The 21,781-nt window shown below is 50.7% G+C and overlaps 1 protein-coding gene across 1 annotated transcript in view; it reads right to left on the bottom strand.

Annotated features, from left to right (window-relative positions):
• Positions 1-21,781, bottom strand: part of LOC128732012 (serine-rich adhesin for platelets) — a 35,320-nt gene that overhangs the window by 10,091 nt on the left and 3,448 nt on the right. Inside the window, exon 2 of the mRNA XM_053825170.1 lies at positions 7,479-7,708. Coding sequence (XP_053681145.1) covers positions 7,479-7,708 — 230 coding nt within the window. The remainder of the gene's footprint in view (positions 1-7,478; positions 7,709-21,781) is intronic.

The following is a 21,781-nucleotide window of genomic DNA, read 5'->3' on the forward strand; positions in this document are numbered from 1 at the left end:
ACAATGCCACCATTATGCTCGGATGGGTGTGAATTGCGGGAAAAAAAGACGAAGATCGCCATTTGCAGATATGATTCGCGCATGTCGTCGTAGTCGGCGCCCGTCCTGGGAACCTTCGCGGTTAGCGCGAGGTTCATGCGCGTTGAATGAGGCTCGTTTGCAAAACAGCCGAAGATAATGAAGATGATGAACGAGACGTGGCAGATCGCTATCGACGGGTGGTTGTGAAACTGCGTCGTACCACTGCCAATTGCTGTCGACGAATAGCGCTGGCTTCAGGGCCACCGAAAGCCCACGGCACTGAACCGATGGTCTAAACGCATGCTCGTCCCAAAGTGCCACGGGTGTCTCGACAGCACCCATTAGAATAGGCTCTCCGTCGGCCAATTAAGTGTGGATTCGAAACGACGAAAGGATCGCCACTTAATTGATTAGAACCCGAGGGTCCAGCGTGCTCGTTACTGGTGCAATTCGCTTCCTGCATCGCCAACGCTCTGCGTCGAGGTTGCAATTACTCCCAGCTGCTCTCGGTGGAATGCGTATGCAAAGCGATTCGATCGCCTCGAAACGATCACCTCGCAGCGAGAAGGGCTCGCGATCGTGCAGGCGCCGAGAAGGGTGCGTCCTAATTGTGCTAGGCAAATCCACAAAGCTTCAGTAGGGATGTGGCTCTCGGACGAGATTCGATACGAAGCTGATCCAAGCCTGATGCAGACCCCACTCAAGGTCTTGAGTGATGCGTGCCTTCGCATCCTTTCGCACGTATCTAGCACTAACACTCCTCCTTCCCAATTGCCTAGCCTGGTTTGACGTGGACAATGGCACCGGAGGCGGGATTCGATCTCAAAAGGTGCGTTTCCGTCCTCGTGGCGAACCGATTCGACAGCGTCAAGCTCGCTGTCCTTGAAGTGGCCATCGACGGGCCATTTGGTGAATGTGACTCGACACACCTCACCCCGAACATCGAGCACTTGCCCGGAATCTGAGCTCAAGCAACGCGAGGCACTGCCCTCACATCCGCCTCGGAGTGGTTTTAATCGATCGATCCGAGGCGGCAACTGCTCGCAAAACACAGCTCGTACGCGTGCATGAAATATGCTCCCACAAACACCCATGCCCTAGCCGGGGACGTGGCTCAAGGACGTGGTACCGGATTGCAGTTCGTTTTGCAGAACCCGTTCAACTCGATCGAGAGAGGGCATTTTCTCGACATCTCGCATTTATGAGCTTGTTTTTTTTCTGTTTGACTTCTTTTTCCCAGCCATTTCATTATTTCTAGCTTTGTTTCTTTTTTGTTTGTTAACATATTGTCGGCGCAAAACCGGCACCAAAATGGCGTCCTTTACGATCAATGCAGGAAGGGATGGAATTGTGTTTCCTTCCACAAGACGTACGTTTGGCGCTTCGAAAAATAAGCGATTGGAATCGAACCGATTATGGGTTAATCGGTATAAAAAATACAAAAGCGATGGTAAATGAAAATGATCAATCGTGGTGGTCGGGGAGATAAATTAACACACCACCATTTGGGTTGTTCATGCTTCTGCAGTAGTTGCTTGTGAACATTACTTTATTCAGGTCAAGCGCGAAGGAGAGGTTGCTTATTGGTCACTAATCGACACCGATCAGAAACGGTTCCGTTGCTTCTGAGTATCCATGGGGGGTTAAGAATGTTTTGCGCGTTGTTTTGTACGCGAGAAGTACCCATTATTAATGACAGTGGTTGCCTTTAAATCTGTCAGAATACCCCTCGTAGGAATGTTTTTTCGCTTAAATGGGACACTGGCAATAGCGATTGCATGCTGATGTTCGCATTAAACGATACTTTCTTTTATGTTCTGCCATCTTTTACAGGGCCTGGATGACCCATTGAACTCCATCAAAGGATTTCACTACGAATACCCGTTTTAAGAGGGATATTTTCAGATCAATAACAACATCGAGAGTTGCGAGAACGAAGAAAATTGACATGTTTTCGTCGTTGTTGGTATTGCGTTTCATCTAAATAATTACGAAGCAAAAGATCAAACCTTCTTTCGCTGATACATGTTTTAGAGTTTTGTTCTACCATGATAATTGGTTTCCCTCCACAAGACTCCGTTCGCCACCATTAGCCGCGGATTACATCGAAGGGGACCATTAGAAACCATTCGAACAGCTCCTTGCCGGGCCGCATTCCGACTCAACAGCGCACCCAAGCCCAAAAAGGAGGGGGTCTCTAGAAAACCTCAACTGGCGCAGGAGCATTCCGGCCGGGCCCCTGCTCGAGTACTTTACCCAACAGAGCCAACGGGTACCTTTGTCGCTAGCTAGCAAACTCTGAGCCCTACCCGCGATCACCAGGCGCGGTTCACTTCGCGGTGTTCCACTCGAATTTCATAATCTAGATCGCATTCCTGCATTCGGATGCCGTCACTGGTGTGCGAGAACAAACCGACACGGGCCCATGCGCGCCTGTCGCTTGTCGGAAATGGCACGATCTCGTTCGGTAGGTAATAAATTAATCGCGCCCAGCGACTGGGCGCACAGAATCGTGCACCCAACCCAGCGCCAGTTGCGCACGATCTAGCTGGGTAGGGTGGGGGTTGATTTTTGCCTACCCTTGTTCACGCAGACCCGCAGCAATGGGGCGTTTTCTTTCGCCAACACGGGGCTTCGATTCGGGCCGGGTTTATGCAAATCATGCCCACCAATCGGTGCCGATCGGTGTGGATCGAGGGTATGAAATCGATCCGAACCGGCGATGGGAAGGGATAATATTTCAATCAAAGGAAGAGTGTTTTCACCATCCGACTGGCGTCAATCCGGCACCGCACCTCGCTGCACGCCGATCGCGATTTCGACGTCGGAAATGGGGTTGGTTTCGCGCCCAGTCCAAGGGTCACGTTCGTCCAAACGGAAAGGGCGTGAGGTGTGAAATGTTGAGCACAGGTGAACCGATTGATTGTGCCGATCGATTGCACAGCGATCGCAATCGATGTTCGCTTTTCCGCCGTAAAGCCTTCGCCAGGGCCTTCAATAAACATAACCTAAGCAGTTGGGTTGCAAAATAGATGGTGCTGTAAACCGAAAAAAAACATACAAAGCCGCTAATATTTTTCTTAAAATCTGAATTAACGACACTTGTACAAGCCTTCATTTTTCTCTTGCGTTGAAGCCATTTTTCATAACCCTTCGACTAGCCTATCAGAGATAGCCATGATCTGGGAAGTACAGGCAAATTGCTCCCTGCTACACAATTGAGGCCTTCGTCGACCACTTTCCTACAGCCGGACCTTCACCGACTCTGGACCGATCAGTGCGATTTCAAATACTCCACCGAGCATGAAAACACGTGTACAAATCCAACCAACTCTACCGTAATGATGAGAGAAACAAATTACCTATCTCAACCGACAACTTGCAGTATCCGTGCCACAGGAAGCAACCACCTCACGGGTGCAATTTCTCTACGCCAGCTGTGGTACGTGCGCGTGAAAACTGCACCTAATTGCTTGGCCTGAAAAATAGTCCACAGAGCGCTAGAAATTGCAGAAATCTTTGCTATGCCATCAAACAAGGATCCGGTCGCCAGCGAGGGCGAAACGTGTGCGCTATGCGGATTTCGTGGGAGAGAGCGAAACCGAATCCGCGGAGCGACTCGATCAGTCGATCAGAAGAAAGTTCCTGCAGCTTCCACGCAGCGCCCCCTATCGGCGAGTGGGCGAATCGGATGCACACGGCTCAGGCTAGCGTCGGTGGATGACTTTCCTTCGGTTGCACGCTGGATGTCCCGCGGAAACGAGTTTTTGCACCTTCCCGGTGTGCTTTCGCGGAAAAACCTCCACCGAGAGCGGACGGCGCACGTTAAGATAATTGAGCGACACCGGCGCACGGACGCATCGAGGCGGAAAAAAGTAAACACCTTCCATTGGCCGCTGTTCCTTATCGTGCACAAACCAAGAGCTGCGGCGAAAGGTGCGCCCGGTTGCGGAAGACGGCGCACCATTTCTGCTTTCTGCGAGGGAAAATTGTCGGCCCTACCGGGGGGCGATTTTCATAGCGAAATTGAGGCAAATTTCCATTCCGAATCGGAGCACTCGTGGGTGGTTGGTGGGCGAGCGAGTGAAATTCCGGACGCACATTTCCATACGCGATGGCCGCGAGAAAGCGATCCAATAGCTGCACATGCTGGGTACGGAGAGCTGTTGTTTCTCTTTTTTCCTCAAAACAGAGAGATCTTTGGGTGGAAAAGGAAGAAGGAAAAAATAATAGCGCAGAATTCAAATGCGCTTTGCGATGGTACTGCAGTATCAAATATGGAACCACATAAATCATCGCTCAAAAGAGACATCTCCAAACAATACATTTCTCATACCTCATTCACCTAATGTCAGTTCAACAGTCGTCCATTCTCGTGGGGTTAATGCCATCATCCACCAACCGCAAAAACTCTTTGTTTCACGACCCATTCTGAGGGATTGCGCAAGTCCCACAGTGCTCATTTAGAGGTATACAACGTTCTCAAGACGCGTCTAACATCTTTCCAATATATCTGATCGTCATCCCTCCCTTAGCCGGCTCGATCAGCAACGGACGTCCTCACGATGTGACGCATAGATAACGGTATCGGTAGTACGGAATGCGGCGGTTTATAATTAGCGCTCGAGCTGACGTTTGTTTCGCCTGAGCGCGCTTCACACCGTCAGCATCAAACCGTGGCGCGATGATTATACGCTTCTCGCGTGCGATCGCACCGATCTAATGCTTTTGAGTGCTTACGATCCGATCGCCACCATGACTTGCACGAGCCTCACGAGGGAAACTGGGCATCTACGTTGCGTACGAAGCGCAAGATTTCACTTTCATTCTACCGCTAGGTGGATGAGCTTCGAAGATCACGAGCAGATGGTTCCAAGATCCGGTCGGGTGATCGAAAATTGAGAGTGAGATGTCGATAGCAACAGCCTGTGTTCGACGTTGACGTAACACCGGCCAGTTGACGGTTTATGCCTCCCAAAGGTGGTTGAATTACACGTCGCGAAGATTTCGATGGTAAAACAATAAATCCTTCTCTTACTTCGACCACAACTGCCCCTTGAGATCAACGACTCTTGGGGTCCTTGCTGTTACGAATGGCAAACCCTACCACAGCCATCCAACCACAAATGGACGGAAACCTCACCTGAGGCCTTCGAAGGTCACCTAGCGCGCTGGCCAGCCATTAGGAACCTAACGTCCCTTTGTTGGTCGGGGAGTTGGAGAAGAAGATAAAAATGAAACCGCCACACTAGAGTTCGCCCTTCCGCGAGTGTAATGATAAATCGTTGCTGAATCGAAACAGAAGATGAACCGCATCTGCCCAACAGCCTCGCGATCGCGGTACATTGGACGGAAGGTGTGGACGGAACTGCTGGTGTGGTGATGGCATGCAACGCCAAAGTTCAACGGCCACCATCAGCGAGAGAGTCAGCAATTTTCCTATTCATCGATCGCCCCACCGATCTCCAAGCTACCGCCATAAAGCGGGAATGCACTAGCATCTATTCAATGGTGGCGGCGGTATTGAAGCGATAGAAAGGCAATAAGAAGAGCCCTCAACTGCGCCACGACGGGAGCTCGCGTGCTCAGACGCTGCGGATGCAGCAGGTGTGAATCGTTGCAGGGTGGGTACGATCAACAGCAAACTAACACAAGCTCTTTTATTTTCGTATTGTTTCTTCACCCTGCACGCAGATATAGTCTACATCGACAGCGAAGCGTTGTAAAAAAGACAAAAATGCAACCGAAATGTTAGAGAAGCGTTTTTTTCACAAACTCCTAAACAAATCAATTTATTATTGATTCACAGATGCAAGATGAAACCCTTTTAAGACCTAAATGTAGGCTTATCAGATCATTCCACGTTCCAACAACCGCTCACCTAATGGCAATCGATCGACGTGGCTTACAGATATTGTCTTCACTGTAGCGCTGGATGCCAAAGCAAGGCAAATGAAAAAGAAGATCATAATCCCGCTTCCACCGTGCATATCGTCGAACTTCAGCCGCAAAACGGCACGAAACAACACGCCACCGTCCATGAGATGATGTGTTCAACCATCGCCATCGCGTTCGGGAGCCGCCATGATGCTCCAAGCCACAAGTGGCTTTAAATCGCGGACAGCAACAAAAAATACCATCAAATCGCCCCCGGTGAGTGCGCGATAAGGCGCGAACAAGGCGCGAAGGGTGTTCCATCAACCACCATAATGCCAGCCCGCAACTCGGTGTCGATGACCGACCTTTCTTGTTTTGCTTCTGATTGTTTCTGATGGTGCTTTGTTAGAGTTTGGTATTTTTAGCTGCCTTTTTTTTCGCGCATTTCGGCAGCCCCTAGAAATTAACCTCCAATTCGAGGCGAATGCCACGACGGCGTGGTCAACGGGCGCCGTTTGGATTTGGTCGAATTAACGAGCCCAGTTTGGGGGACTCCAAAGCGAAGCCAGAGGATCATTAACTCGCTTTTCGATTTGTTTTATTTCTCACTCAAACTCGACGGCCCACGCAACGGTGTGAGCCTGTATTCTTTAATTGGTCAAGATCAAGACGAGCTCACGGGCGTGTACGAGTGCCTGGGAGCGCCTTGGATTGACATTTACCGCCCGAAAATGCGATCGTTTGGCCATGATTACACTAATGATGGCCACCAGCAACACGGTGCATTAAAGCGGAACATCTATTCAATGCCATTGAATTGCACATTAACAATTTGCGCTCTTTACTTTTCTTTCAAACAGACGTGTTAGAACAAATACGATCGTATTTCATTGCGCTCTAATACGATTCTCGCCAATGTGCGAACATTTTTCAGCCCAAAGCTTGCTTGTTTGTTTTTTTTGAGTCACCACACCGTTTCGCTCTGTCTTTAGCACTTAGATTTTGAGCAAACAATCAATTGAGGTCGCTCGACTCCATTAACGAGCGAACAGTGTGTCCTGGAAAAAAAAGGCTGGTTCGACCGATTTCCATGCACCACCAACCGGCGGCGGGGTTTCAACTCACTCCACACATTCTCCACAGTCGATTAACATCCACCCAACTGAGACATCCACCCGCTGCTCGATAAAATGGCCGAACTCGAGTCCGAGCCCTCACCAAACATTGTGCAACAGTGCAAACGGACCGGCAAGTTCATTGCATCTGTTCGGGCCCCTATTAGGAAATGTGTGACAAGGTCGCCATCTTTCTTTCACTTTTTATCGCGCGAAATTCGGTACGCCATCACGCCTTCGTGTCGTAACGTGTCCCCATGCTGCAGCAGAGTGCCGTGGGGAGTTGCTGGATTGGGAGTTGTTAAGTCTACAGATGGAAAAAGTAGCACTAAACGGCCACTCAGGCCACTACTACTACTGCTATGGAGAAGCAAACGATCATTCTGCACTCGTACTCGAGAGCACTGAATTTCGAGTATGGGAGATTCGCGTGCCTGATCCTTGACCTCTGGGTCCGGTACTTACCGTGTAGGTGAACTGATAGTAAGAAGGCGTGATGCCGCGCGAACCAGCTCCATCGTTGCCGTTGCCTGCGCCACGGTCCACGTTGTTGCTATTGACGAAGAGCGTCTGCTCCTGGTAGGAATCTGGTGGAGGCTGCTGACGTTGGAGCGCCGACGGGAAGAATCCGTTCCGGGGGTTCTCGAAGGATGGCACAAATCGGCCCTGCGATTGCGCGAAATAGAAATTGTTGCCTGCGAGACGAGAGACACAAAAAACCACAACGTTAGCTCGAGAGGTTTATTAATTTCACCCCCAACACGGTGGCTTGCTTTTCACTGCCGCTTTCCCATTTCCCTGGCTGGCTGTGCAGGTTTTATGGCATCGTAACTGTACTGTTAGAGGGATGGCTGCCGCAATAGGAACCATAAACGTTTGCCCGGTTTATGCCCCGACTTACGCAACGGCCACGTACGGTCGCGATACCTTTGAAGTTATGTGAAGCCACCGACAATGTAATGGCGAGCACCGAAAAACACACACGCACCGAATGTGAACACTTTACGGTGGTCGATCGTAAAAATGGCGCACGATCCTGGCGAAAAGCTCGATCCATCCGGTGGGTTGCAGCAAACAAAACGCAGCTGGAACATTAGTTCTTTGACACTGCATCCCCGAAACCCGTGGCTCGGGGTTTCATTGGCACGAATTATGCATCGAAACGCGAGCACTCGTTGGGAAACTCGTTTTCCCACACACCATCGCAATGGCACCCATTAAACCCAAAAGCTTCGCGGCCGATGGCTCTCGACGTAAAAAAGCCCACGGCCTGGTGGTTCAATGTCAGATTATTGTGTTTTGGCTTCCATCCAAAAACCTCCGGGGCCACTGTCATCGGTAAGAGCGGCTTCTTGGCGATCGCAACGAGTGCCGAAGGGCTGAAGAATGAAGAGTTTTGTTTTCCCTTTTGGCGCCGCTCTACACGCACAAACTCCGTGGGAGCACAGCCCCAATCGAGGAGGCTGCACTTCGATGCATTTGATCGGTTTGGGGAGTCGCAAGTCTGAATCAAAGGTGAGTAATAATGCCCAAATAAATCAACCACCCTCGGGCACCGATCAGGTGCGTAAGGCTTTTATTTTCCTTCATTTTTAATGGCACCACTATTCACGCGCATGGACTGCGTGGAGAAACGATCGTTTGCGATCCGGAGACACATACAAAAAAAAACGAGCCCTTTCTGGCAGCGGCTCGATGCCAGCTTTATGGCCATGTGACTGTCCGTTTATTTTGCTTCTTGGTTGCTTGCTCTTATTGCGCACCCATGTTGCAACTTTCCCATGTCCCGCGCAACGCGAACGGCTCCACATTCCGCGAACTTTGGGCCCTGCCGGCGAAGGGGCGGGCAAAATTGCGCAAAAAAAAACCGGCGACAAACGGCGAGCTCAGACTTGATGTAGTGAAACGCGCGTATCAAAACGTCCGACGAGGAGGGCAATTTTTCAAGCCACCATTTCAGTCGCCGGACCGGACTGCTCGTTTTTATGCGCCCGGGTGCGTGGGGGTTGCTCACGGGATCGATGCACCCTTAGGTGTCCCGGTTGGGCTCGAGTCTTTCGATCCGCGCCAGCCTAGCTCTAGAATATGTGCGCAAACGACTCGCGCATTTCGCTTCCGCAATGGCAGGCCCTTTCGCGCACTTTGTCAAGTAAAAACGCATCCACGGAGCTCGGACTCGGGGAGGAATTAATTATCCATTCATGCTGCTGGTCGAGCCGCGGGTCGCCAAGACATAAGGCATTCTAATCGTGCGTCGGCAATTCCGGGAAAAACGCGCCCGAGTCCAGCGATCCCGGGTCACGTTCGATCTTATAACGCCCCGGCGAGTTCGTTCACACCCCGAAAGAGGCACATGTTGCCGGGGGTGTTGTGATCCCTGAAGCACTGGAGAGAAACAAATTTCCAATGACTCATCGCTGACTTCTTCGCTTTCGATGCTCCGAAGCGCCCGTCATCGACACAGCACAAAGAACTCCACGATGTTGCCGCGTTCTCGGCGTGGTTGGCGTCGTGAGAAGGCATATCGACAGGCAACCCGACCAACCACTGCGTGAATTCCGGCTCCAGGTCGGGTCGCTTCTGGGCGATCGTTTACATGACGATTAAGGTCGTCCCTCACGCATTCTCGGCGCACTTGCGGGCCATGTTGTTTTTTTTTTTACGTGGGTGAACGCATACGCGCCCGAGCGTCCCGGATGTACGCAAAAGGGCCCTCATATGGCCTGGCGAAGTGCCTTGACCTTAATCTCGAGCACCAGCTTGGCGTTCCTTCGCGCGCGTTCTGATCTGCTCGAATGGCGAGTGGAATACGTTAGCCCTCAACGAGGGTGAGATCATGAAGAAATCTCTGGAAGGAGTCGAGTCAAGACTGCACCGAATGCCCCGAGGCATGTTGGGTGACGGTGGCCAAGGCTTCGGGCTCATAATTTAGGAAGGAAAAGCAGCGGGCTCGAAACCAGATCGCAGGCGACAATTACCTTCCCATCAAGGGTGCGCAGCGGACTGTTGTTCTTAATGCGGCACATTAACGGCGCGGACGCCGAATTGTCAAGTACGAATCAATTTTCCGTTTTTCGAATCATTTCGAGCGTCATTTCGAGCGTCAGCCTTCGATGTGATGGCCGGCGGCAAAATTCGGATGAAAATTGCCGCTAGCAGCGCGTTAGAAGGAAACCGGCAGTGGCCTTCGATCGCCTTCGACACCTTCGAAGACGTAAAACTTAAAAAAATCACACGCATTAATGTGCGTTCGAGGGGAGAAAATCGCACCCCCGGAATCTTCCGGTCGCGGCCACCGGTTCGATGGAGCGTGGCGGGAAAATTTTCGGCCGGGAAAAATTCCGATCGACACTCCGTGACGCTGGTCTGGTTGGACCTTCGGTGGCTGTTTGAAATTCGAGAGCCGCGTACTCGTGCGCCATGGTCATGTAATCGATTTTCGAGTCGCTTCACCTTGGCAGTGATGACGAGATGACGAGAGTCGATGGTTCCCAACGGAGCGATGAAAGTGAAGTTTCAAACCGACAGAATTGCTCGGTGGCCACAAATGAGAGGCAAATAACTGGCGGCTGCTGGAACTGAATGCCTTCGAGTGCTTTGGTCAAGGCTAGCCTTGCACTTCGGGGTGAGTAATTTTCCACCATCCACCAGCATGACCGCAACCGACCGACCGATGGTTGATTGCCGATTTCTCCGAAACGCTTACAAGCCTCGGTCTCAAAACAATTACGCTGCAACGGTGCGATAAGCGAAAATAAACCCACGATAGCATACCGAGAGTAGTGTCATAAATTTCCACGCAGTATACGTATAGCGCCCTTAAGGACCAGGGTGGCTCGAATTCTAATCCCGCCATTAATCCGCGGGATGCGACATGCATTCTGTGGCTCGAGCAATAACCATAACCGGGTTGCGATTACAACAAGGCGTGGGCCAGGTCCCGTATGGGTTCCAGGACACACTCTGCATGGGCGTGAAGGCTCAACGTAAGCGTTCTTCAAAGGCAGTGCAGATGCCTGGGCGGATTCCTCGCTCGCAGCTGAGCCCATCCGCTAAGAGGATCGCGCCCCGCAGCCAGTTTATCATAAATAATGCCAATAATAATAAATAAGCCGGCACATACGGCATTCCGATCGTCGGGAAGCGGCCTCCATCGTTGTCCCAGCGTCCGTAAATCGCCACGGGACAGCGACATTGAACCCCATCGCTGGTTCTGATGCAATTATGCAGCACGTCAGATGAGTGACGTTCGTAGCCTTCGGTGCAAAAAAAAAAAGTGCCTCTCGGGATCGACCATTCATCATTGAGGGACCCTTTCTAAGCTCTGCCACGTCTTTCACGTTGTTACTTTCATTTTCTTCCCGTAAGTCCGGCTCCGGTCAGCGAAAAATCGAATCTACGCGTGACAACATTTGTTACATGTCGGTTTCGCCATTGCAGCATCCCAGCAAGCTGCTTTATGCTGATTTCATTACCGATCACTTCGAACGCCAACGATCGCTTCACATTCCATCGATCTTGCCTCTCGGGACCCTTCGAGAGACAGAAATAATAATAATGAACGTTTTCCTTTTCCTGCTCCTACTTTCATGCCTGCCCCGCGTGACTTGCGCGATGGTGATTTTCTATTTTCATGGCATTTTCCCTCTCCATTTCTTTATCCCAGCTATACCTTCCCCCCTCCGGTTGGTTGGACTCAATTGTTTGGCTCGGACCGGAGCCAGGTGGTTAGTTGTTTTTGTTTTTCTTCACTTTTCTCGACTCCACCAGCGAGACAGGAAGCAACGCTGGACGAATTTCCCGATTTTCCCGCCCGACACAGCCGGCTAATGATCGGCTTTATTGGTTCTGCGGCGTGTAATGTAATAAAATCGGGCGGCCCCTCACACGTGTGTGTATGTGTGTCTGTGTGCCGTAGCGTTTGTTTCGAATCGATTCAACCGCCGCCATTACGAAAGCCGCCAGTTACGAAAGCACCACCCGAACCATCCCTAAGGGGCCCACGCATTCGCAATGGCGGCAAGCTTTACTTTCTAAATTAGCCACCATCGATGGCGCGGGCGACGCTTTATTTTCTTTCCGATCGTGGCTTGATTTTATCGATCAGACCGGGGGTTGAACAAAAAAACAACAACGGCTAGCTCCGCCAAAAGAAAGCGCTTATGGGCACGCAAATAAATTAGAAGGAATGCGAAGGGGTTTTGGCATTTCGACGAAGACCACACAAACGGCCCGGGTGCAATTTGGGGTTGTGGGTTGCCTTTTTTTTATGCTTCACTCCCTCTCGTCGTCGTCTGCCGATGACCATCGCCAATACCGCGACGAAACGGTAGCTAATTAATGCCCGCTTGGTGGCGTTGTGCAACCCAACCCCCCCACGGGTACTGAACCTTCCTGCTCGCCGCCTGGGAATGAGCACATTTTAGCGAACAATGGCCACCGTCGAAGCGACAAGTGCGCATGTCAAACTGGCCGCCTTCCGCGGCGGCGAGCTCGTTGGGAAATTACATAAAATTCGCGCCGACCGAGCAGGAGCGCCGGTCGGTGTGAGAAAATGAAAATGCATGCGGCGGTGCTGATCTAAGACCGAAAACTAAACGCACAGGGCGCGAATAAATGTGCGAACAGGTGCCACCAAACGCTCCAATAAATCCCACCACCGGCTGGTCACCGAAAATTCGCACAACCAAGACGTTTATTTTTGAACACCCTCCCACAGGGCGGCGCAATTCGCTCCCTTTGCATACGACTTCAACGACCACGAGCTTCGTAGGGCGACGAAGGTTACTAAATAAAGAGCATGAGAAAATGCCCAACGAGCCCAGGGCGAGTTGGGCTGGAAAATGGGCACAATTTTCACGCCACTGCCAGCCCACAAGCCACCGGGGCATGGCTAAGCGATTTAGTTTTGTTTTCCGCTGGCTGCCATTGTGCATTGTCAATTGTCCGGAATGCCCTTTTCGCGTTTTCAGCTTCAGCAACCGTCTATGTGTGTTGGGGTGATGTCGATCTAAGGGAGTTTTCATTTTGTTTCTTTTTTGTTTTGGTTCATGCGTCCGACACGCACAAATCCGTGAGTAAAAGTTCCGGTTCTTGAAAGGGCGGTGACGAAAGCTCCTAAAGAGCCCTTCGAAATTCCGACAGCGAGTAAAAAGCATGCACAAAGCAGCCATACTTCACTCGATCGCTAGCAAGTCTCCATCCACCGTAGAGGCTGCTGCCAAAAGGCTAATCTCCTGCTTTAGCCAAACCGAAGGACGCTAGGAGCGGCTTGAATTCGGTTCGACTTAGGATCAAAGTCATGGCATCGAAATGACCGCCAATCTCGCAATTTGGGTGCGTAGCGTTGAGCCTCGAAGCCTCGATGGAAATATGCGCTAACCATAGACCTCCATGGACCTGACCCCGTCTTGAGGAAATAAACACCGTGTTTAAAGGCAGAAGCGCACGGCCGTTGCAGAGCGGTTTAGATGAACATTGAGCTGCATTGTTGCTAATTTCTTGCCCACGCGAAATTAATTGGCAAATACTGGTGGAATTGATAGTTTCAGTGTGATTCAGTTGGGGAACCGATCGCGAGTGGTTTCAGCGGAGCTTCAAGTGCGCAGCCTCCACTTAGTCACTGGAGCCTTCACCTACTAAACCGGGTCTCCATCGCTGCGAGTGTCTCCAAAGCGGATGCATTCGAAGCGTTTGTGAAGCGATTCTAGCGCTACTCGATGACAATTTGTTGCAATGGTGGATGATTCACTCCCGGTAGCGATTGAAGGATGCGCTCTCGACGACGATCGATGATCGAAACGACGTTTGGCAAGCAGCAATTACTCATCCGATTTTGCAACGGCACGCCTGCACTGGCGCAGTTGGCATCATCGCGTGTTCTGTGCCCCTACATGGGACCATTTATCCATTTTTGGTCACAACAGCAGAACTCCACGCAACTCCGAGACCAGCCGCGTGACCTCTGACATTCCAAAGTGTGTCTGCACACCCAAATTGTTTTCGGTGGTGTGAACCAACAGAAGATGCAACAAAAAACTCCATCCGTTCGCCATTCTGAGGACCTCCCAGACCCAACCCAGCGGATGAAAAGACAGAACGATTTTTACGGCCTTTTGGTGGGCAGTTCGCACAAAATCCGCACTAAACGACGCCACATTAAGGTGGGACACACGCGCGGTGAAGAAAAACCTTGCCCGGTTACGGCTTATTAGAAGTGATCTCATGAATGGTGAGAGAATCGGTCACGGTTGGGTTGGTTGATCGGGCCACCGATCGCTAAATGCGCAGCCTCCGGCGGAAGTGTCCGTGGCCGCGTGACGAAATCCACGCCCGTTTTCGGCAGCCCCGTGTCAGAACCTCAGCGTAGGCATTGTGCCGTGAGAGGTCACGCGCATTTTGGCGACCGTTTTTAGACCAAGCGCTTTGACGAAGATTGATTACACCACATCACAGAGGACGACGATGGTGTCAATGCGAGGGATCGGTGGTTACGAAAGCCGAAATTAAAATTTCTCCCTTGTCGGCTTAAACCGCGACAGCAAGATGGCCAGCAGATCCGCCTGGAAGCAGCCACCGGCGAGGAAATAAAAATCGTCCACCCAGCAACCGCGACAAGGGTGTGCCAATGTTGCATATTCATACGCCTGGTCCAGGGCCTGGGCCTGGGAACGAACTGAAGCCATACTTCCGCGTTTGGCTAGCCCGAAACACGCCACGCCATTATCAAACCGGTTCGCACAGGTCAGCTGCCGGGACCGTCCTGCTTTTCTGCTCGTGGTTTTGTTTTCTCGCTCGAAATTCCACTCCCAACCACACCGAGCGCACAGATTATGGATCGTTATCGGTGGCGGAGCGTTGGTTTTTTAAATTAAACGATCGCCCATTCAACCGGTCAGCCTTTGCTGTTTGCTTTTCTCTTCGCTCTGCCCGAGATGGATGGGCCGCTAACGCTGTTAACATCCTGTCACCCGACGACGTGAACCGTTTCCGGCGCGAGCCCGGCGACATGCTAATGACGGTGCGGCAGAAATGTCATTCGCCTGCTGTCTCGCACCTCTCATCGATTATGCGCGATCCGGGACATTGCGTAAGCATCCCCGCGGGTTGCCGCATAATCGGTGTTGTGACGGCAGAAGAAAGTCTTTCGACTTTCGCCGGAGCTCCACCCGAACGACCGGGCGACCTTTGTGTCATGCAGAAGGATGTGCGCTTGTTTTTTCGGCACTTCAAGATCGCGCCGCGCTTGCTTGGGATAGCGTTGAGTCGGTCGAATTCCACACTGCGTGGTGATGCTGGCCGATTAGAAAGCTTTACGGGACAAACGACACCAGTCCAACGGACGGAAGCGCACATTTTTGGACGTTCACTGGGACGAAGATGACATAAGAGCGCGTCCGCACCTGGTGAAAGATCAAACAAGCGACCTCACGAAAGTGCGCCTCACAGCAACCAGAAACAGGTGCCTTAGCTTAGGAGAGAGCACAGACTTGAGTGCTGAATTGTTTAGATGATAAACCACGCGATGGCGATCTGCCCGTTAATTGGGTAAATATGGAATGTATAATTAAGCACCCGGGTGTCGGTCATACAGTGGGTGGTTTGGCTTAATGTCCCATTTCGGGGCCGGCTTGATGGAGAGCTTATTATTTTAATGCACTCATTGTTAATTTGTGTGCGAGCCGCGCGAGTAGGTGCATTTCGTGTGCCTTCGACTGGGTGGTCCGTCCGTTCTTTTCAACCATACCAGTGTCCGAATGGCGCATTGTTCAAGGCTCGTTGCATGCGAGATGAGCTGGCGGGAATAGCCTTCATGCGGCTTGCAATTGCGCTCACAAGCCGCTGGAATTCATTCTCATCAAAGCGGCGGGCAATCAAAGCCCCACCAGCAGTCTATGCAGACGAACGGATGACGTTAATGACGGTTGTATTCAAAAACGGTATGACTGATGAAGCACCCATCGGTGGCCCATTTGTTCACAGCTCCCCAACCACCACACCCGGATGCACCGGGGAAAACTCTCTTTCGCTCATCTCATCTCACTTCAAACCGGATGTGATTGAAACCGGCCGGATTGATGGCTCATTGATGGCATCGATTATTCCACCGCGCGCGGCTAACATCATTTTTCATATTTACATATATTGTCATTCCACCACTAACACGCTTACATGATCGCGAGCGAGCCTTATTATGTCGCTATTCTCCCCACTTCAAAGCCACCTGTGGAATGTTGCGTCCCATCGACACCACGGGACAGACATTAGAAACATGTTCCTAACCTCAACCTTTGGATCCTAAGCTTCGTTTTGAATACATTGGCAGGAGATCTGTTTCTGTAGCACCTCTTGTAATAATACTATTGAAAAATAGTGAAGCCACAACAAACTCGTTGGAAATCACTAATTAAAAATCGAAACAGATTCCAAATTTGAAGCTAAATTGCAACGATAGATGTGGACATAATTCATCTACAAATAGCCTCCATCCGAAGGCTCTGAAGTGACGCGTGACAACGATCCGACCCATCGCTGGCTGCGGAAAGGTACGCCGCACTTAATTTCGCAATAATTGCGCCAGAATTAAGCGGCCTTTTAAACATTTTCAACCATACAACTGGCGAGAAATTCGTCGCTTTCGCTCAAAAGATTTCAACGCGCGTGAAGCGAGAATTGCGCCCATAAAACGAAAGGACCGTTTCGTTGTTATTTTTATTCCGCGATTGCAACTATAACGGGGAGCAATTTCGGCGGCATTGTTTGAGGTACTCCCTCTGTGGCTCTTCCTCCCTTTTGCTAGCTAAAACACGACTCCAACGCACCGGTGGAACGGGAAAATTTAGCCAATATTTATCTACGCACCGTTCCAGATTAATTTAATTTATTGCGATCAATTTTCCGCATCGATGCCCCAGCCCGAGCTCGTTTTCCCATTCGTCACCAATCGACCCGATCGGAGCTATCGGCTTGGGGTTTTTTTTTTCTTTTTTTGGTCGAGACATTAAACGACCAAATTCACACGTTACGTTTGAGGTCTCTTACTCAACACTCTGCACCACATCTGAGGTGCGTTTCGGTGAGCAGTCGTCTCCGTGAGGCTTTTGCGAACAAGCGACGCGCCGATTGCGTTACTCGCGAGAAGAAAAATGCCCATACTGGAAAATTTCCCAATTGTCCCTTGGCTACCGTGCAGCGATTTCACTTCATCGAGCCGCACCAGCCGGCGTCGCTTTATTTCGGGTAATTTCCCCACCACGCTCAAAGAAGGGAAAGAAAACGGCAAGCTGCCCGATCATAATAGCCAATAATTGAATCGACTCCAATTTCACCGGAAACCCGGCTAAGTGGCACCCTGCTGGCCTGCGGCTTGCGGGTGCGTTGGCTGCGATTAATTCCGCCGATAGAAAATCGACAATTTCGTCGGGTTAAAAGTGAAAATGCAATTTCACGTTACGTTTCGTTCGCGGTTCGAGGTTCGTCTTCTGCGGTCTGGGCGCTGCGGTGATAGCGGTGAACTTTTCTCGCATGCGCCATCCATCTCCGGATGACTTGTCGCGAAAGTGCACCCGCTCGATTCGGTCACGCACCGGCGCCGATTCACCGAGCATTCGATCAATTTCGGTGTCTAATTAGAGGGGTCCGGGTCGGGTCGTCGTTGGATGGATGATTGATATTCACGACGCTCTCGGTGATACGCAACCTACAGTATGGATTGAGGTTCTTCGCACGCCGAAAAGCGCAATGTGAAGCACTAAATCTGCCACGAAATATGGAAATTCTGGGCGTAAGTGAAACACTTTCCACTTTGGAAGACGGACGGCCCTACCATTAATCAACGAGAATGGACCAAAGCAGCCGAAGCATCAGCACTCTCTAATTAATCAATCCCGCGTTGATTCGTTCGTTGAATAAATATCAGCCCGCTGGAGCGTTATGCGCTTATCAGTAAGATTGTGTACGAAAACAAAAAAAAAACGTCGGTGAAATTCCACAAAAGCGCAGAATTATTCATCGAACAGTGAAGGTGAATCTCCCGCCCGAGGACCGCGTAATAGAAAGCAATAACGGCCAATAAAACGCAAAGTGACGAACTCGGTTGATTTAGCTTCTTTTCACATTACCCATTCCCGCAGTGAAGGCATTAATTTTCCACAGGCTCACCATGCGTGCAGGCGCACTTTACACGCTCCATTTACGTCACAATGTGTGCCAAACGGGTGGCAATTCCACGAGCTAGTGGGAGAAAATGTGCGAATTGTGCAGCGAAAGCCTCTCGCAGCCAAGGTGGCATCTTCAAGCTGCGCTTGGAATGGAACTGCGCTCGATTGCATCACGCCGTAACTCATGCTGATGTGAGCATATTCTTTCGTTCACGTCATTTCGATCTCCTTCCAACCGACGTGACTAATCGTGTGCTTATCCTCCGTCACAAGCGATGTCCTTGCACCTCTGGACGCCGGTTGATTGACCCGACCTGGATGTTGGTGTCCTTCAGAACGTCAGGCCGGGTTACTCATCGGATGCTTTTGCGAGTGCGAAATGATACAAATTTCACCAGCAATCATCAGCACCATTTCCAGGAGCTGCTCGTCAGCGCCATGGTCGTGAGGCATTGATAAGCATGTTGACCCCATCGGCATCGATTACGGTGACCAAGCGAGCGTTCATTCAAGGGGAAAAAACCACCGCCATCAGGTGAATATTGAAGAAAAGTTTCTCAAGAAAACCATGGTCAAGGACAGCGACATCCGGTAGTGGACAACTTCCTGACAGGAGGTATTTTCTACTGCTACACTGTACGATCCAATTTCGCACGTTCAACTCTGAGCCATCGCTACGGCACATTGAAGAGCTTCGCTTTCATTAGGGAAAAGAAACGCAGCTCTGACGCTTGTAGGTTAGTTATGTGGTTAAAATATTTCATCATTAGCAGCGCACCGAGGGGAACCGTGTAAGAACTTCAATTAAAAAGTAATGATCTCGAACACAGCGCAATTGCGACACACCGTTCGCCAAATATTGCGTAACATTACGCCGTGATGGTACGGTTGTAATGAACTCTCCTTCTCTCATTTCTCTCTCTCTCTTTCTCAGTATCGCATCGTCCGCGAATTCGTAAACCCGCCAAACCATAAGCGTTCGAAGCGGCATCCCTTATCTGCATTCGCGGACACTTGATCGAGCGATCGGATGATCACTCAATCAGCAACTGATCGCGCGTTAGACACGCGGTTTCATCTCTCGTTTCGTCTTGCGGATCTTCACTCAGAACGACCGTCCCTTGCCTGACCTTTTGGTCGATCGGCATCGTTCCAAGAGAGGCACCCACTTGGCATCAAAGACTTGGCTGGCAAGAGGAAAAAGAGCGACTCTCAAAAGCCTCCAACGCCGTTCACCACCTGGCCAACCGTCGTCGTTAATGAGTGTCGAAATGTCAAACTAAATGTCATGCTCCACAGCCAACTGAGCCGCCGTGCTTGGAAGGGGTGGAAAATCGAACAAAATCATAGCACCACCACCACCACAACCACACAAAGGGTGAATTTTACGGTTGGTTGGTGGGTTGTCGGAAGGGCTTGAAGGTGGTAATCACAAATTTCACACCCGGTAGCTGGATTTCGTGCGAAGGGAACGGCTCACCGAATGGGTATCACTTTCAAGCCCAACTCGACAGGTAAATTCATGATAATTTTCCCTGCCTATGAATTCGTTCCCTTTCATCTGGATGGAGCACCAAATAGGCAAAGCGCACAGAAAAGGTTAGTTCGAGCGAGTTGATCTAGAAAATGGGTGAACGAAAAAAAAACCTTAGCCAACATCCAACCGAATAGACGCGATCGCGTCTGTGTGCATGATCGCGAATGTGTGTTGTATGCTAATCATATCAGCGCCCTGACAAAGCCGCCAAGAAACCCGTTTCGAAGGTAAACCCGTCGCTAATCGCGCGGTTTGGCTTTTGGCTGGAATTCAGCATATTATACAATCTGTTTCTTTTTTTCGTCCCCATGTTGTGACAAGTTTTGCGAGCGACCTGCTGCGCTGTAGAAACAAAAGAAATATACCGCCGAGTTTCGTGTTTTGCTTCATGCAAGATGTTACACAGCTTAAAATGCGTTGCTATCCTACCCACATTGTTCGGAGCAGAGATGAAGCCAAATTAATTTGTCGTATTCTCCCTCATGCATAAACTCCTTCGTGATGCTTCTCCCCAACACTGATCCCCGGCCAATAAAACTCCTATAAAAACAGGCGTAAATTTGATAGCACTCGTAATTCTACACCGCCTGAACCGAACGCCGGCGCAGAAGAACTTTGGCATAAACATCCTTTCGATCAGGTTAGCTGCCCGCACTCGATGCCGGCATGAAGAAACGCATTTCGCCACCAAACCACATCTGACATTATCCAGTTCACCTGGTTCGGTTTTATTACGCTTACTTTTCGGTCGGACCTTCTCGAACGGGCCGGTGCAGCGGCTGGCTGGAATTGAATTGCCACTTCACCCCACCGAAGATGGCGTGCGGGTGGAGAGAAGGGCCAGTTCTTGCGCAGAACTCGCTATCAGCTTATTTTTCTCGCCCAACCCAGCTCCCAGGGCTTCATTTCACTGGGCGCCCAAGGAGAGGGAGAATAAAAAGAGCCTCTGAAACGAGCCAGCTCTTTGCTTTCTTAGTGTGTTTTTTTTTCTTTTGCAATATCAGCAACCCCAATCGGCAGCTGATACCGGTGGAAACCTATCGCGAATAATACGAAGTGTAGCAAAAAAAACATACCATACCATCTAGCTCGACGAACAAGCGAACGTCAACTTTGGTCCAGTTCCAAGTTACCCACGAAGGAGGAAAAACATGTCCCAACAGGTGGTGCGGTGAGGGTGAAGGGGGATTGAAGGGGCGAAACACGTTCCCCTCCATGTGGAAGACCTTGAGCGACCAGTAGTGGCAGAATCGAAAGCAAATCTGATGCCATCCTGCTCGCACCGGAGCGCAGGTTCGTCGCTTGCCGCCACTGTTCAGGGCGCAGTCACTAGCGCCGTCGCGGTTTCCGTGGCCGTTCGCACTCTGCTCTTGCATTGAGGTCGCCCCAAACACCGCTCACGCTCCGACAATCCGCACCTCAGATTCCATTTCCTATAAGGCGTTCTGATTTGTGTGTGCGGCTGGGGATTTTTCTTCATCTGCGGGCAACCCTCTCACAGTGGCAGCCACATTATTCCTTTGTATCGCGTCATTGTCGGCTCGGCGCAATTAGAAGCCAACCCCATTGGTGGCGAATTTTCAGAACGATCCGAAACCACCGTCCATCCTTGCCGATCGGAACGGGCAAACGATTAATCACGGTGTGGTTTAATTGGACCCGACATCGGATCGACTCTCCCGGTGATCTTGTTTTGATCGGTGCGTGTAACGGGCGTCAATTTGATCGCCCAGCAAGGACGAGGTCGAGCCTCGATCGCTGAGGATTCACTGCTACTGACCGGACATTATGTCGGTATGTCGGCGAAATAATTCATGTAGCTGCAAATTGGTATAATGCGCGCCTTCGCCAAATTTACCTGACTTGACCGTGGATCGCATTCACCAGTACTAGCGGTCGGTAGAAACTTACCACAAACTAGTTTCCATCACGAGGACGCACATTTCCATCCAGTGCGACGATTTTCACCTGCCACTAATTATCTAGAGCACCGTCATCAGCAAATGATGGCGATTATTCGATTTCATGTGAGCCCCAACTTTCGTGCAGCGAGATTTCACTGCTCTACCGTA

This window comes from Anopheles nili, chromosome 2, assembly GCF_943737925.1.
Source record: "Anopheles nili chromosome 2, idAnoNiliSN_F5_01, whole genome shotgun sequence".
In the NCBI taxonomy this organism is placed as follows: Eukaryota; Metazoa; Arthropoda; class Insecta; order Diptera; family Culicidae; genus Anopheles; species Anopheles nili.